Source organism: Nesoenas mayeri, assembly GCF_963082525.1.
Source record: "Nesoenas mayeri genome assembly, chromosome: 33".
NCBI lineage: Eukaryota > Metazoa > Chordata > Aves > Columbiformes > Columbidae > Nesoenas > Nesoenas mayeri.
Genome location: NC_137573.1, coordinates 67468 through 82681, shown reverse-complemented (window position 1 = coordinate 82681; position 15214 = coordinate 67468). Strand labels below are relative to the sequence as shown.

Sequence of the window (15214 nt, the reverse complement as noted above, 5' to 3'; positions counted from 1 at the left end):
GCTGTTACTGGGAGCACTGGGAAGACTCCAAGGCTTTACTGGGAGCACTGGGAGCACTGGGAAGACTCCAGGGCTTTACTGGGAGCACTGGGAAAGCTTCAGGGTTGTACTGGGAGCACTGAGAAGGCTCCAGTGTTGTACTGGGAGTACTGGGAGCACTGGGAAGTCTCCAGGGTTGTACTGGGAGCACTGGGAAGACTCCAAGGTATTACTGGGAGCACTGGGAAGGCTCCAAGCTGTTACTGGGAGCACTGGGAGCACTGGGAAGACTCCAGGGTTGTACTGGGAGCACTGGGAAGACTCCAAGGTATTACTGGGAGCAATGGGAAGGCTCCAAGCTGTTACTGGGAGCACTGGGAGCACTGGGAAGTCTTCAGGGTTGTACTGGGAACACTGGGAAGGCTCCAAAATTGTACTGGGAGCACTGGGAAGGCTCCAAGGTATTACTGGGAACACTGGGAAAGCTCCAGGGTTGTACTGGGAGAACTGGGAAAGCTCCAGGTTGTTACTGGGCACACTGGGAAGACTCCAGGGTTGTACTGGGAGCACTGGGAAGGCTCCAAGGTATTACTGGGAACACTGGGAAGGCTCCAGGGTTGTACTGGGAGCACTGGGAAGGCTCCGCGCTGTCACTGGGAGCACTGGGAAAGCTCCAGGGTTGTACTGGGAGCACTGGGAGCACTGGGAAGGTTCTGGGTTTGTACTGGGAGCACTGGGAGCACTGGGAAGACTCCAGGGTTGTACTGGGAGCACTGGGAAGGCTCCAAGGTATTACTGGGAACACTGGGAAGGTTCCAGGGTTGTACTGGGAGCACTGGGAAGGCTCCGCGCTGTCACTGGGGACACTGGGAAAGCTCCAGGGTTGTACTGGGAGCACTGGGAAGACTCCAAGGCTTTACTGGGAACACTGGGAAAGCTCCAGGGTTGTACTGGGAGCACTGGGAAGGTTCTGGGTTTGTACTGGGAGTACTGGGAAGTCTCCAGGGTTGTACTGGGAGCACTGGGAAGGCTCCAAGCTGTTACTGGGAGCACTGGGAGCACTGGGAAGACTCCAGGGTTGTACTGGGAGCACTAGGAAGGCTCCAATGTTTTACTGGGAGCACTGGGAAGGCTCCAAGCTGTTACTGGGAGCACTGGGAGCACTGGGAAAGCTCCAGGGTTGTACTGGGCGCACTGGGAAGGCTCCAATGTTTTACTGGGAGCACTGGGAAGGCTCCAGGGCTGTACTGGGAGCACTGGGAAGACTCCAGGGTTGTACTGGGAGCACTGGGAAGACTCCAAGGTATTACTGGGAGCACTGGGAAGACTCCAAGATTGTACTGGGAGCACTGGGAAGGCTCCAGGGCTGTACTGGGAGCACTGGGAAGGCTCCAATGTTTTACTGGGAGCACTGGGAAGGCTCCAGGGCTGTACTGGGAGCACTGGGAAGACTCCAGGGTTGTACTGGGAGCACTGGGAAGACTCCAAGGTATTACTGGGAGCACTGGGAAGGCTCCAAGCTGTTACTGGGAGCACTGGGAGCACTGGGAAGACTCCAGAGTTGTACTGGGAGCACTGGGAAGACTCCAAGATTGTACTGGGAGCACTGGGAAGGCTCCAGGGTTGTACTGGGAGCACTGGGAAGTCTCCGCGCTGTCACTGGGAGCACTGGTGCCTCCCCCCTCTTACCCCCCCCACCCCGCGGTGGGCGTGGCCAGGCTTGGCCCCGCCCCCCCCTCTCAGCGGGCGCGTCCCGGTCCCTCCCGGGGCCCGCGGGGATTTAAGGGGCCCGATCCGGCGCTGCCTGCTCAGCCTCTTCCTCCTCCTCCTCCTCCTCCTCCCGCCGCCATGGAGCAACTGCTGCCGCTGCTGCTGCTGCTCACTGGTGAGCACTGGGAGCACTGGGAGCAACTGGGAGGGGATTGGGGGGCACTGGGAGGGGACTGGGGGGCACTGGGAGGCACTGGGAAGGCATTAAGGGGAACTGGGAGGGAACTGGGGGACACTGGGAAGGCAATAGGGGGAACTGGGAGGGGATTGGGGGGCACTGGGAGGCACTGGGAGCCGCTGGGGGGCACTGGGAGCAACTGGGAGGGGATTGGAGGGAACTGGGAGGGGACTGGGGGGCACTGGGAGGCACTGGGAAGGCAATAGGGGGAACTGGGAGGGAACTGGGGGACACTGGGAAGGCAATAGGGGGAACTGGGAGGGAACTGGGAGCACTGGGAGGCACTGGCAAAGCACTAGGGGGACACTGGGAGGGAACTGGGGGACACTGGGAAGGCAATAGGGGGAACTGGGAGGGGATTGGGGGGCACTGGGAGGCACTGGGAGCCGCTGGGGGGCACTGGGAGCAACTGGGAGGGGATTGGAGGGAACTGGGAGGGGACTAGGGGGCACTGGGAGGCACTGGGAAGGCATTAGGGGGAACTGGGAGGGAACTGGAGGACACTGTGAAGGCAATAGGGGGAACTGGGAGGGAACTGGGGGACACTGGGAAGGCAATAGGGGGAACTGGGAGGGGATTGGGGGGCACTGGGAGGCACTGGGAGCCGCTGGGGGGCACTGGGAGCAACTGGGAGGGGATTGGAGGGAACTGGGAGGGGACTGGGGGACACTGGGAAGGCAATAGGGGGAACTGGGAGGGAACTGGGAGCACTGGAAGGTACTGGTAAAGCACTAGGGGGACACTGGGAGGGGACTGGGGGGACACTGGGAGGTACTGGTAAAGCACTAGGGGGACACTGGGAGGGACTGGGGGGCACTGGGAGGTACTGGTAAAGCACTAGGGGGACACTGGGAGGGACTGGGAGGGACTGAGGGGCACTGGGAGACACTGGCAAAGCACTAGGGGGACACTGGGAGGGACTGGGAGGGGACTGGGGGACCCTAGGGGGCACTGGGAGGGGACTGGGTGGCACTGGGAGGGAGCTGGGGGGCACTGGGAGGCACTGGCAAAGCACTAGGGGGACACTGGGAGGGAACTGGGGGACACTGGGAGGCATTGGGAAAGCACTGGGAGCAACTGGGAGGGGACTGGGGGGAACTGGGGGACACTGGGAAGGCACTAGGGGGAACTGGGAGGGAACTGGGGGACACTGGGAGGCATTGGGAAAGCACTGGGAGGGACTGGGGGGCACTGGGAGGCACTGGGAAGGCACTAGGGGGAACTGGGGGACACTGGGAGGGACTGGGGGCACTGGGAGCAACTGGGAGGGGACTGGGGACACTGGGAGGCACTGGGAAGGCACTAGGGGAAACTAGGGGACACTGGGATGCATTGGGAAAGCACTGGGAGGGAGCTGGAGGTAAAACTGGGAGGGCACTGGGAGGGGACTGGGGACACTGGGAGGCACTGGGAAGGCACTAGGGGGCACTGGGAGGGAATTGGGGGGCACTGGGAGGCATTGGGAAAGCACTGGGAGGGACTGGGGTCACTGGGGGCGAAGCTGCGAGGGAACTGGGGGTCACTGGGAGGGACTGGGAAGCACTGGGAAGGTGCTATGGGGCACTGGGAGGGAACTGGGGGGCACTGAGAGGCATTGGGAAAGCACTGGGAGGGACTGGGGGCACTGAGAAGGCACTAGGAGGGAAGCTGGGAGGGCACTGGGAGACACTGGGGGGAACTGGGAAGCACTGGGAAGGACTTGGGGAGCACTGGGAGGCACTGGGAGGGCACTGGGTGTTACTGGGATGGAACTGGGGAGCACTGGGGGCTGCTGGGAGACAGACTGGGAGGCACTGGGGAGTGCTGGGAAGGAGCTGCAGGTGAACTGGGGACACTGGGAGGCAGCAGGATCATACTGGTGTGGGTGAGAGGAGGTACTGGGAAGCACTGGGAGCACTGGTCGAGCATGGAAAGGAATGAGGGGGAAGTGGAGGGTACTGGGAGGGTACTGGGAGGGTACTGGGAAGGAGCAGGATGTGAACTGGGGGCACTGGGAGCAAACTGGGAGCACGTGGGAAGGAATGAGGAAGCACTGGGAGGTGCTGAGGGATACTGGGAGGGAACTGGGAGGGAACTGGAGGCTACTGGGAAGAGCTGGCAGGTGGTGGGAGGAAATGGGGTGATACTGGGGAGCACTGGGAAATAACTGCAAGGCACTGGGAGGGTACTGGAGGGCACTGGGATGGGACTGGGAAGGGACTGGAGGGCACTGGTATGCACTGGGATGGGACTGGAGGGCACTGGGAAAGGACTGAAAAAGAACTGGAGGGCACTGGGACATACTGGGAAGGGACTGGCAGGCACTGGGATGCACTGGGGAGCACTGGGATGTACTGGGACACACTGGGGGGCACTGGGACACACTGGGGGGCACTGGGACACACTGGGGGGCACTGGGACACACTGGGAGGCACTGGAACGCACTGGGGGGCACTGGGATGTACTGGAACGCACTGGGGGCATTGGGATGTACTGAGAGGCACTGGGGGGCACTGGATGTAATGGGAGGCACTGGGAAGGGAATGAGAAGGAACTGGAGGGCACTGGGGCATACTGGGAAGGGACTGGAGGGCACTGGGAGGCACTGGAACGCACTGGGATGCACTGGGAAGGCACTGGGGGGCACTGGGATGCACTGGGAAGGAACTGGAGGGCACTAGGGGGCACTGGGATATACTGGGGGGCACTGGGATGTACTAGGGGCCACTGGGAGGCACTGGGGGGTGCTGGGATGTACTGGGGGGCACTGTGGGGCACTGGGAGGCACTGTGGGGCACTGAGATGTACTGGGAGGCACTGGGACCCACTGGGACACACTGGGAGGCACTGGGAAGGGAATGAGAAGGAACTGGAGGGCACTGGGAGGCACTGGGAAGGGAATGAGAAGGAACTGGAGGGCACTGGGACACACTGGGAGGCACTGGGATGTACTGGGAGGCACTGGGAAGGGAATGAGAAGGAACTGGAGGGCACTGGGACACACTGGGGGGCACTGGGAGGCACTAAGACACACTGGGGGGCACTGGGAGGCACTGGGACACACTGGGAGACACTGGGACACACTGGGAGGCACTGGGACGCACTGGGACACACTGTGGGGCACTGGGACACGCTGGGAACCACTGGGGGGCACTGGGAGGCACTGGGAGGGGAATGAGAAGGAACTGGAGGGCACTGGGAGGCACTGGGGGGCACTGGGATACCCTGGGAAGGAACTGGAGGGCACTGGGACATACTGGGAAGGCACTGGGGGGCACTGGGATGTACTGGGACACACTGGGAGGGGAATGAGAAGGAACTGGAGGGGACTGGGAGGCACTGGGATGTACTGGGAAGGGAATGAGAAGGAACTGGAGGGCACTGGGACATACTGGGAAGGCACTGGGGTGCCCTGGGAGGCACTGGGGTGCCCTGGGATGCACTGGGAGTCACTGGGGGTCACTGGGAGTCACTGGGGGTCACTGGGAGTCACTGGGGGGCACTGGGAGTCACTGGGGTCACTGGGAAGGGAATGAGAAGGAACTGGGGGGCACTGGGATGTACTGGGACACACTGGGAGGCACTAGGAGGCACTGGGAAGGGAATGAGAAGGAACTGGAGGGCACTGGGACATACTGGGAAGAGAATGAGAAGGAACCAGAGGGCACTGGGACATACTGGGAAGGGACTGGGGGGCACTGGGAGTTACTGGGAGGCCCTGGGATGTACTGGGACGCACTGGGGGGCACTGGGAGGCCCTGACCCCCGCATCCCCCAGCGGCCGCGGCGGACGAGACGCGCATCGTGCACGGGCAGGATTGTCCCCAGCGGCGCCACCCGTACCAAGTGGTGCTGCTGGGGCCCGAGCGCAACATCCACTGCGGGGGGGTCCTGCTGGGGCGCCGATGGGTGCTGAGCGCCGCCCACTGCGACACACAGAGGTGAGGGGGCGGGGGGGTGGTCCATGGGGTGGAGAAGGTCAATGGGGGTGGAGAACGTCAATGGGGTGAAGGTTGGTGGAGAACATCAATGGGGGTGAAGGTCCAAGGTGGAGAAGGTCAGTGGGGGTGGAGGACGTCAATGGGGGTGGAGGACGTCAATGGGGGTGAAGGTCAATGGGGGTGAAGGTCAGTGGGGGTGAAGGTCAATGGTGGAGAACATTGGAGAAACTCAATGGTAGTGGAGGTCATTGAGGATGAAGGTCAATGGGGCTGAAGGTTGATGGGGGTGGAGAAGGTCAATGGTGGAGAAACTCAATGGGGCTGAAGGTCAGTGGAGGTGGAGAAGGTCAGTGGGGCTGGAGAAGGTCAATGGGGGTGAAGGTCAATGTCGGAGGAACTCAATGGTGGAGAATGTTGGAGAAGGTCAATGGGGGTGGAGAAGGTCAATGGGGGTGGAGAAGGTCAATGGGGGTGGAGAAGGTCAGTGGGGTCAGTGGGGGTGGAGAAGGTCAGTGGGGTCAGTGGGGGTGGAGAAGGTCAATGGGGTCAATGGGGGTGGAGAAGGTCAGTGGGGGTAAAGGTCAATGGGGGTGAAGGTCAATGGTGGAGAATGTTGGAGAAGGTCAGTGGGGCTGGAGAAGGTCAATGGGGGTGAAGGTCAGTGCAGGTGGAGAAGGTCAGTGGGGCTGGAGAACATCAATGGGGGTGAATGTTGGTGGAGAAGGTCAGTGGGGGTGGAGAAGGTCAATGGGGGTGGAGAAGGTCAATGAGGGTGGAGAAGGTCAATGGGGGTGAAAATCAATGGCAGTGAAGGTCAATGGTGGAGAAGGTCAGTGGCGAAGAATGTTGGAGAAACTCAATGGGGGTGGAGAAGGTCAGTGGGGGTGGAGAAGGTCAGTGGGGGTGGAGAACATCAATGGGGGTCAATGGAGGTGGAGAAGGTCAATGGGGGTGGAAAACGTCAATGGGGTGAATGTTGGTGGAGAACATCAATGGGGGTGAAGGTCAGTGGGGGTGGAGAAGGTCAGTGGGGGTGAAGGTCGATGGGAGTGAAGGTCAATGGGGGTGAAGGTCAATGGTGGAGAATGTTGGAGAAACTCAATGAGGGTGGAGAAGGTCAAAGGGGGTGAAGGTCAATGGGGGTGAAGGTACAAGGTGGAGAAGGTCAGTGGGGGTGGAGTAGGTCAATGGGGTTGGAGAAGCTCAATGGGAGTGGTGAAGGTCGATGGGGGTGAAGGTCAATGGTGGAGGAACTCAATGGTGGAGAACATTGGAGAATCTCAATGGTGGTGGAGGTCATTGAGGATGAAGGTCAGTGGGGGTGGAGAACATCAATGGGGTGAAGGTCAATGGTGGAGGAACTCAATGGTGGAGAATGTTGGAGAAGGTCAGTGGGGGTGGAGAAGGTCAATGGGAGTGAATGTTGGTGGAGAACATCAATGGGGTGAAGGTCAGTGATGGAGAAGGTCAGTGGGGGTAGAGAAGGTCAATGGAGTGAATGTTGGTGGAGAACATCAATGGGGAGAAGGTCAGTGGGGGTGGAGAAGGTCAGTGGGGGTGGAGAAGGTCAATGGGGGTGAAACTCAATGGGAGTGAAGGCCAATGGTGGAGAAGGTCAATGGTGGAGAATGTTGGAGAAGGTCAGTGGGGCTGGAGAAGGTCAATGGTGGAGAACATCAACAATGGAGAAGGTCATGGTGGTGAAGGTCAATGGTGGAGAACATCAACAGTGGAGAAGGTCATGGTGGTGAAGGTCAACGGTGAAGAACATCAACAATGGAGAAGGTCATGGTGGTGAAGGTCAACGGTGAAGAACATCAACAATGGAGAAGGTCAACGGTGGAGAACGTCAATGTTGGGGAACATCAGTGGTGAAGAAGATCAAGAGTGGAGAACAACAGTGCTGGAGATGGTCATCATGGGGGTATCTCCAGCTCAGGTCCTCCTCCCCACCTCAGCCAGTTGGCCACCAGCACCACCCATTTGGGCTCCCAGAAGGACCTTCTGGTGGCCTGAGCTTCTCCTGGCCAAGTCCAAGTTCACGGGAAGGACCTGCCACAAAAATGGGGAAGAAACCCCAGATTTTAGGGTTTCTTTGGGTGGGTTGGAGCTGGTTCTTCTCCAGGTTGGGCTGGACCACGGAGGACTCACATTGGCCAACTCTTTGCTTGACCTACCTCAGTTTCCCCCTCCATGGATGACAGGAGAAGCTTCATATCTTACTTCTGGGTGGCTTCTCCCACCCTTCACTGTATGGACTTTCCATGGTGCCACGTCCACCAGAGACCTCACCATGGTCTTTTCTCCACCCCATGGACCTTCCGTGGTTGCATGTCCACTAGAGAACCTCACCATGGTCTTTTCTCCACCATGTGGACCTTCCATGGTTCCATGTCCACCAGAGACCTCACTGTGGTCTTCTCTCCACGCCATGGACTTCTCTTGGTGCCACGTCCACCAGAGAACCTCACCATGGTCCTTCCATAGTGCCACATCCACCATAGAACCTCACCATGGACCTTCCATGGTGCCACATCCACCAGAGAACCTCACCATGGTCTTGTCTCCACCATGTGGACCTTCTATGGTGCTACGTCCACCAGTGACCTCACCATGGTCTTTTCTCCACCATGTGGACCTCCCATGGTTCCACGTCCACCAGAGACCTCACTGTGGTCTTCTCTCCACCCCATGGACTTCTCTTGGTGCCACGTCCACTGGAGAACCTCACCATGGTCCTTCCATGGTGCCACAAACACCAGAGAACCTCACCATGGACCTTCCATGGACCTTCCATGGTTCCATGTCCACCAGAGACCTCACCATGGTCTTCTCTCCACGCCATGGACTTCTCTTGGTGCCACGTCCACCAGAGAACCTCATCATGGACCTTCCATGGTACCATGTCCACCAGAGAACCTCACCATGGTCCTTCCATGGTGCCACGTCCACCAGAGAACCTCATCATGGTCCTTCCATGGACCTCCCGTGGTGCCACAGCCACCAGAGAACCTCATCATGGACCTTCCATGGTGCCACGTCCACCAGAGAACCTCACCATGGTCTTGTCTCCACCATGTGGACCTTCCATGGTTCCATGTCCACCAGAGACCTCACTGTGGTCTTCTCTCCACCCCATGGACTTCTCTTGGTGCCATGTCCACCAGAGACCTCACCATGGGCCTTCCATGGTGCCACGTCCACCAGAGAACCTCACCATGGTCTTTTCTCCACCCCATGGACCTTCCATGATGCCACGTCCAGCAGAGACCTCACCATGGTCCTTCCATGGACCTTCCATGGTGCCACAGCCACCAGAGAACCTCACCATGGTCCTTCCATGGACCTCCCGTGGTGCCACAGCCACCAGAGAACCTCAGCATGGTCTTGTCTCCACCATGTGGACCTTCCATGGTTCCATGTCCACCAGAGAACCTCACCATGGTCCTTCCATGGACCTTCCATGGTACCATGTCCACCAGAGAACCTCACCATGGACCTTCCATGGTGCCACGTCCACCAGAGACCTCACCATGGTCTTTTCTCCACTCCATGGATTTCTCTTGATGCCATGTCCACCAGAGAACCTCACCATGGTCCTTCCATGGACCTTCCATGGTGCCACGTCCACCAGAGAACCTCACCATGGTCCTTCCATGGACCTTCCATGGTGCCACGTCCACCAGAGAACCTCACCATGGTCCTTCCATGGACCTTCCATGATGCCATGTCCACCAGAGACCTCACCATGGTCTTTTCTCCACCGTGTGGACCTTCCATGATGCCACGTCCACCAGAGACCTCACCATGGTCTTTTCTCCACTCCATGGGCTTCTATTGGTTCCACATCCACCAGAGAACCTCACCATGGTCCTTCCATGGTACCATGTCCACCAGAGAACCTCACCATGGTCCTTCCATGGTGCCACGACCACCAGAGAACCTCACCATGGTCTTGTCTCCACCATGTGGACCTTCCATGGTTCCATGTCCACCAGAGACCTCACCATGGTCCTTCCATGGACCTTCCATGGTTCCATGTCCACCAGAGAACCTCACCATGGTCCTTCCATGGACCTCCCATGGTGCCACGTCCACCAGAGAACCTCACTGTGCTCTTCTCTCCCGCAGCTCCATCCCCATCCGCATGGGTGACCACAGCTTGAGGACCAAGGAGGGGACAGAACAGTGTGTCAACTCGGCCAAGGCCTTTGTCCACCCCAACTACGACCCCACCAGCCACGACAGCGACATCATGCTCCTCAAGCTCCAGAAGCCCGTGCACTTCACCGAGCACGTCCGGCCGGTGGCCCTGCCCAAGCGTTGTCCACCCCCCAACACCAAGTGCATCGTCTCGGGCTGGGGGAGCACCAGCAGCCCTGAAGGTGGGTGGAGACATCTCCTTGCACCTCATTGGGGGGCTCATCTTGGTGTCTTGAGGGTCATCTTGGTGTCTTGGGGGTCATCTTGGTGTCTTGGGGACATCTTGGTGTCTTGGGAATGTAAGAGCATCTTGGGGACATCTTGGCGTCTTGGGGAGATTTCAGTACCTTGGGGACATCTTGGTGTCTTGGGGACATCTTGGTGTCTTGGGGACATCTTGGTGTCTTGAGGTCATCTTGGTGTCTCGGGGGCATCTTGGCTTCTTGGGAATGTAAGAGCACCTTGGGGTCATCTCAGTGTCTTGGGGACATTTCAGTACCTTGGGGTCATCTTGGTGTCTTGGAAATGTAAGAGCATCTTGGGGACATCTCAGCGTCTTGGGTGCATCTCAGCACCTTGGGTGCATCTCAGCACCTTGGGTGCATCTCAGCACCTTGGGGACATCTTGGTGTCTTGGGGACATCTTGGTGTCTTGGGGTCATCTTGGTGTCTCTGGGGCATCTTGGCTTCTTGGGAATGTAAGAGCACCTTGGGGTCATCTCAGTGTCTTGGGGTCATCTCAGTGTCTTGGGGTCATCTCAGTACCTTGGGGACATCTCAGTACCTTGGGGACATTTCATTACCTTGGGGGCATCTTGGTTTCTTGGGAATGTAAGAGCATCTTGGGGACATCTCGGCGTCTTGGGGACACTTCAGTACCTTGGGGTCATCTTGGCGTCTTGGGGGCATCTCAGCACCTTGGGGACATCTTGGTGTCTTGGGGACATCTTGGTGTCTTGAGGTCATCTTGGTGTCTCGGGGGCATCTTGGCTTCTTGGGAATGTAAGAGCACCTTGGGGGTCATCTCAGTGTCTTGGGGACATTTCAGTACCTTGGGGTCATCTTGGTGTCTTGGGAATGTAAGAGCACCTTGGGGTCATCTCAGTGTCTTGGGGACATTTCAGTACCTTGGGGTCATCTTGGTGTCTTGGGAATGTAAGAGCATCTTGGGGACATCTCAGCGTCTTGGGGAGACTTCAGTACCTTGGGGACATCTTGGTGTCTTGGGGACATCTTGGTGTCTTGGGGACATCTTGGTGTCTTGAGGTCATCTTGGTGTCTCGGGGGCATCTTGGCTTCTTGGGAATGTAAGAGCACCTTGGGGTCATCTCAGTGTCTTGGGGACATTTCAGTACCTTGGGGTCATCTCGGCATCATGGAGATATCTCGGTGTCTTGGGGACATCTCAGTACCTTGGGGACATTTCATTACCTTGGGGGCATCTTGGTTTCTTGGGAATGTAAGAGCACCTTGGGGACATCTCGGCGTCTTGGGGACATCTCGGCATCTTGGGGACATTTCAGTACCTTGGGGTCCTCTTGGCATCTTGGGGGCATCTCATCACCTTGGAGATATCTCAATGTCTTGGGGACATCTTGGTGTCTTGGGGACATCTTGGTGTCTTGGGGACATCTCAACATCTTGGGGGCATCTTGGCTTCTTGGGAATGTAAGAGAACCTTGGGGACATCTTGGCGTCTTGGAGACATCTTGGCATCTTGGGGACATCTTGGCATGTTGGGGACATTTCAGTACCTTGGGGTCCTCTTGGCATCTTGGGGGCATCTCAGCACCTTGGAGATATCTCAATGTCTTGGGGACATCTTGGTGTCTTGGGGACATCTTGGTGTCTTGGGGACATCTCAGCATCTTGGGGGCATCTTGGCTTCTTGGGAATGTAAGAGCACCTTGGGGACATCTTGGCGTCTTGGGGACATCTTGGCATCTTGGGGACATCTTGGCATGTTGGGGACATTTCAGTACCTTGGGGTCCTCTTGGCATCTTGGGGGCATCTCATCACCTTGGAGATATCTCAATGTCTTGGGGACATCTTGGTGTCTTGGGGACATTTCAGCATCTTGGGGGCATCTTGGCTTCTTGGGAATGTAAGAGCGTCTTGGGGGCATCTCAGCGTCTTGGGGGCATCTCAGCGTCTTGGGGATATCTCAGCACCTTGGGGACAGCTCGGTACCTGGGGGTCATCTTGGCATCTTGGGGGCATCTCGGTGTCTGTCTTGGGGGCATCTCGGTGTCTGTCTTGGGGGCATCTCAGCGTCTTGGGGGCATCTCGGCACCTTGGGGGCATCTCAGCACCTTGGAAACATCTCACTGTCTTGGAGTCATCTTGGCATCATGGAGATATCTCGGTGTCTTGGGGACATCTCAGTGTCTATCTTGGGGACATCTCAGTGTCTATCTTGGGGACATCTCAGTTTCTTGGAGATATCTCAGCATCTTGGGAACATCTCGGCATCCTGGGGGACATCTCAGTGTCTTGAGGACATCTCGGCACCTTGGGGACATCTCGGCACCTTGGGGACATCTCGGCACCTTGGTGGCATCTCAGCACCTTGGCGGCATCTCAGCACCTTGGGGCAATCTCGGGGTCTTGGGGTCATCTTGGTGTCTTGGGGTCATCTTGGTGTCTTGGGGTCATCTTGGTGTCTTGGGGTCATCTCAGCACCTTGGGGCAATCTCGGGGTCTTTGGGTCATCTCAGCGTCTTTGGGTCATCAGCGTCTTGGGGGCATCTCAGTATCTTCGGGGTATCTGAGTACCTTGGGGCAATCTCGGGGTCTTTGGGTCATCTCAGCGTCTTTGGGTCATCTCGGCATCTTTGGGTCATCTCGGCATCTTTGGGTCATCTCGGCATCTTTGGGTCATCTCAGTACCTTGGGGGCATCTCAGCATCTTGGGGACATCTCAGTACCTTGGGGGCATCTGGGTGTCTTGGGGACATCTCAGCATCTTGGGAACATCTTGGTGTCTTGGGGACATCTTTGGGGACCCTCCAACCCCCATTCAGCATGGCCAGTTGGCTCCCATCTCCATGTCCCCCTGACCCCCGTGTCCCCCCTGTCCCCAGGGTTCTTCCCCGACATCCTCCAGTGCGGGCTGGTCTACACCATCCCCAATGAAGAGTGCTCCAAGCTCTACCCCAAAGGCATCACCAAGAACATGCTCTGCGCCGGTGCCACCGCGGGGGGCACCGACTCCTGCCAGGTACGGCTGGTAGCACCCTGGGGTCCCTCCTGGTGGTCTCACCCCATGGGGGTGGTCCCGGTGGCCCTACCTACTCCAAAGGAGAAGAACTTGGGGGGTGGTGGGGACGTCACTTGGGGTTGAGGACCAGTAGAAGACTTCATGGAGGGTTGGGGACATAGGAAGGTCTAGGGACACCTGTAAAGACCATGGGGACCCCGTGGGTGCTATGGGGACCCCCTGGGTGCTATGGGGACCTTGTGGGTGCTATAGGAACCACTCAGGGTCCATAGGTGCTATGGGGACACCTGGGTGCTATGGAGACCCCCCGGTGCTATGGGGACCTATGAGTGCTATAGGAACCACTCAGGGTCCATAGGTTCTATAGTGACCTGCTGGGTGCTATAGGGACCTTCTGGGTGCTATAAGAACCACTGAAGGTCCATAGGTTCTATAGTGACCTGCTGGGTGCTATAGAGACCCTCTAATTGCTATGGGGACCTCTGGGTGCTATGGGGACCTTGTGGGTGCTATAGGAACCACTCAGGGTTCGTAGGTGCTATGGGGACCCCCTGGGTGCTATAGGGACCTTCTGGGTGCTATAGGAACCACTCAGGGTTCGTAGGTTCTATAGTGACCTGCTGGGTGCTATAGGGACCCTCTAATTGCTATAGGGATGCTCTGGGTGCTATAGGGACCCCTACCCCATTGGCTGTGGTGGTCTCCATGCCCTCACCCCATTGGCCATGGTGGTCTCCATGCCCTCACCTCATTGGCCATGATGGTCTCCATGCCCTCACCTCATTGGCCATGGTGGCCTCCATGGCTCACCCCATTGGCCATGGTGGCCTCCATGTCCTACCCAATAGGCCATGATGGTCTCCATGGCTCACCCCCTTGGCCATGGTGGTCTCCATGCCTTGACCCCATACCCCATTGACCCCATTGGCCATCGTGGTCTCCATGCCTTGACCCCATTGGCCATGGTGGTCTCCATGACTCACCCCGTTGGCCATGGTCATCTCCATGCCTTGACCCCATTGGCCATGATGGTCTCCATGGCTCACCCCATTGGCCATGGTCATCTCCATGACTCACCCCATTGACCATGGTGTCCTCCATGTCCTACCCCATAGTCCGTGTGTTATCCAATGCAAACCGATGGGTTGTGATCCCTCCCCATGGGGTAGACTTGGACCGCTTTGGTCACCCCAACCCTGGTGCCACCTCCTGAGGTCGGTTCTTGTCCCCACCAGGGTGACTCCGGAGGTCCCTTGGTGTGCCGGGACGAGCTGCAGGGCATCGTGTCGTGGGGCATGCAGGTGTGCGGCCAGCGCGGCAAGCCCGGCGTCTACACCCGCGTCTGCGAGTTCACCTCCTGGATCCACAGCACCATCAAGAACAACAGCCGCGACTGAGCCCCACGGCTTCTCCTCGCCCCGGCCCCCCCACGAGCGATGGGGGAGGGGGGTGACCCCCCCCTCTTCCCGCCCCACGTGGTGGGGGGGAAGAGCTCCTGCAATAAAACGCGTGGTGACAACCTGCAAGAACACGGGTGGTGGCCGTGGTGGCGTCTCGTGGCCGTGGGTGGTTGGTGGCTGTGGTGGCATCTTGTGGCCATGGGTGGTTGGTAGCCATGGTGGCATCTCATGATCTCATGGCCATGGGCGGTTGGTGGCCGTGGTGCCATCTCATGGCCGTGGGTGGTTGGTGGCCATGGTGACAACCTGAAAGCACATGGTTGGAGGCCATGGTGGCATCTTGTGGCCATGGGTGGTTGGAGGCCATGGTGGCATCTCGTGGCCGTGGGTGGTTGGTGGCCATGGTGGCGTCTAGTGGCCATGGGTGGTTGGTGGCCATGGTGGCGTCTCTGGCCATGAGTGGTTGGTGGCCATGGGTGGTTGGTGGCCATGGTGGCGTCTCATGGCCATGAGTGGTTGGTGGCCATGGGTGGTTGGTGGCCA

At 58.4% G+C, this 15214-nt stretch overlaps 1 protein-coding gene across 1 annotated transcript; it reads left to right on the top strand.

The window, feature by feature from the left end:
* Positions 1 to 1827: 1827 nt before the first annotated feature.
* On the top strand, positions 1828 to 14668 carry LOC308051182 (trypsin-like; the record flags this gene model as incomplete). The annotated part of the gene is made up of 5 exons (XM_080361532.1): positions 1828 to 1864; positions 5685 to 5847; positions 9979 to 10232; positions 13135 to 13271; positions 14507 to 14668. The coding sequence occupies 5 exons, from the start codon at positions 1828 to 1830 to the stop codon at positions 14666 to 14668; spliced, it is 753 nt and encodes a 250-aa protein (XP_080217658.1).
* Positions 14669 to 15214: the final 546 nt, after the last annotated feature.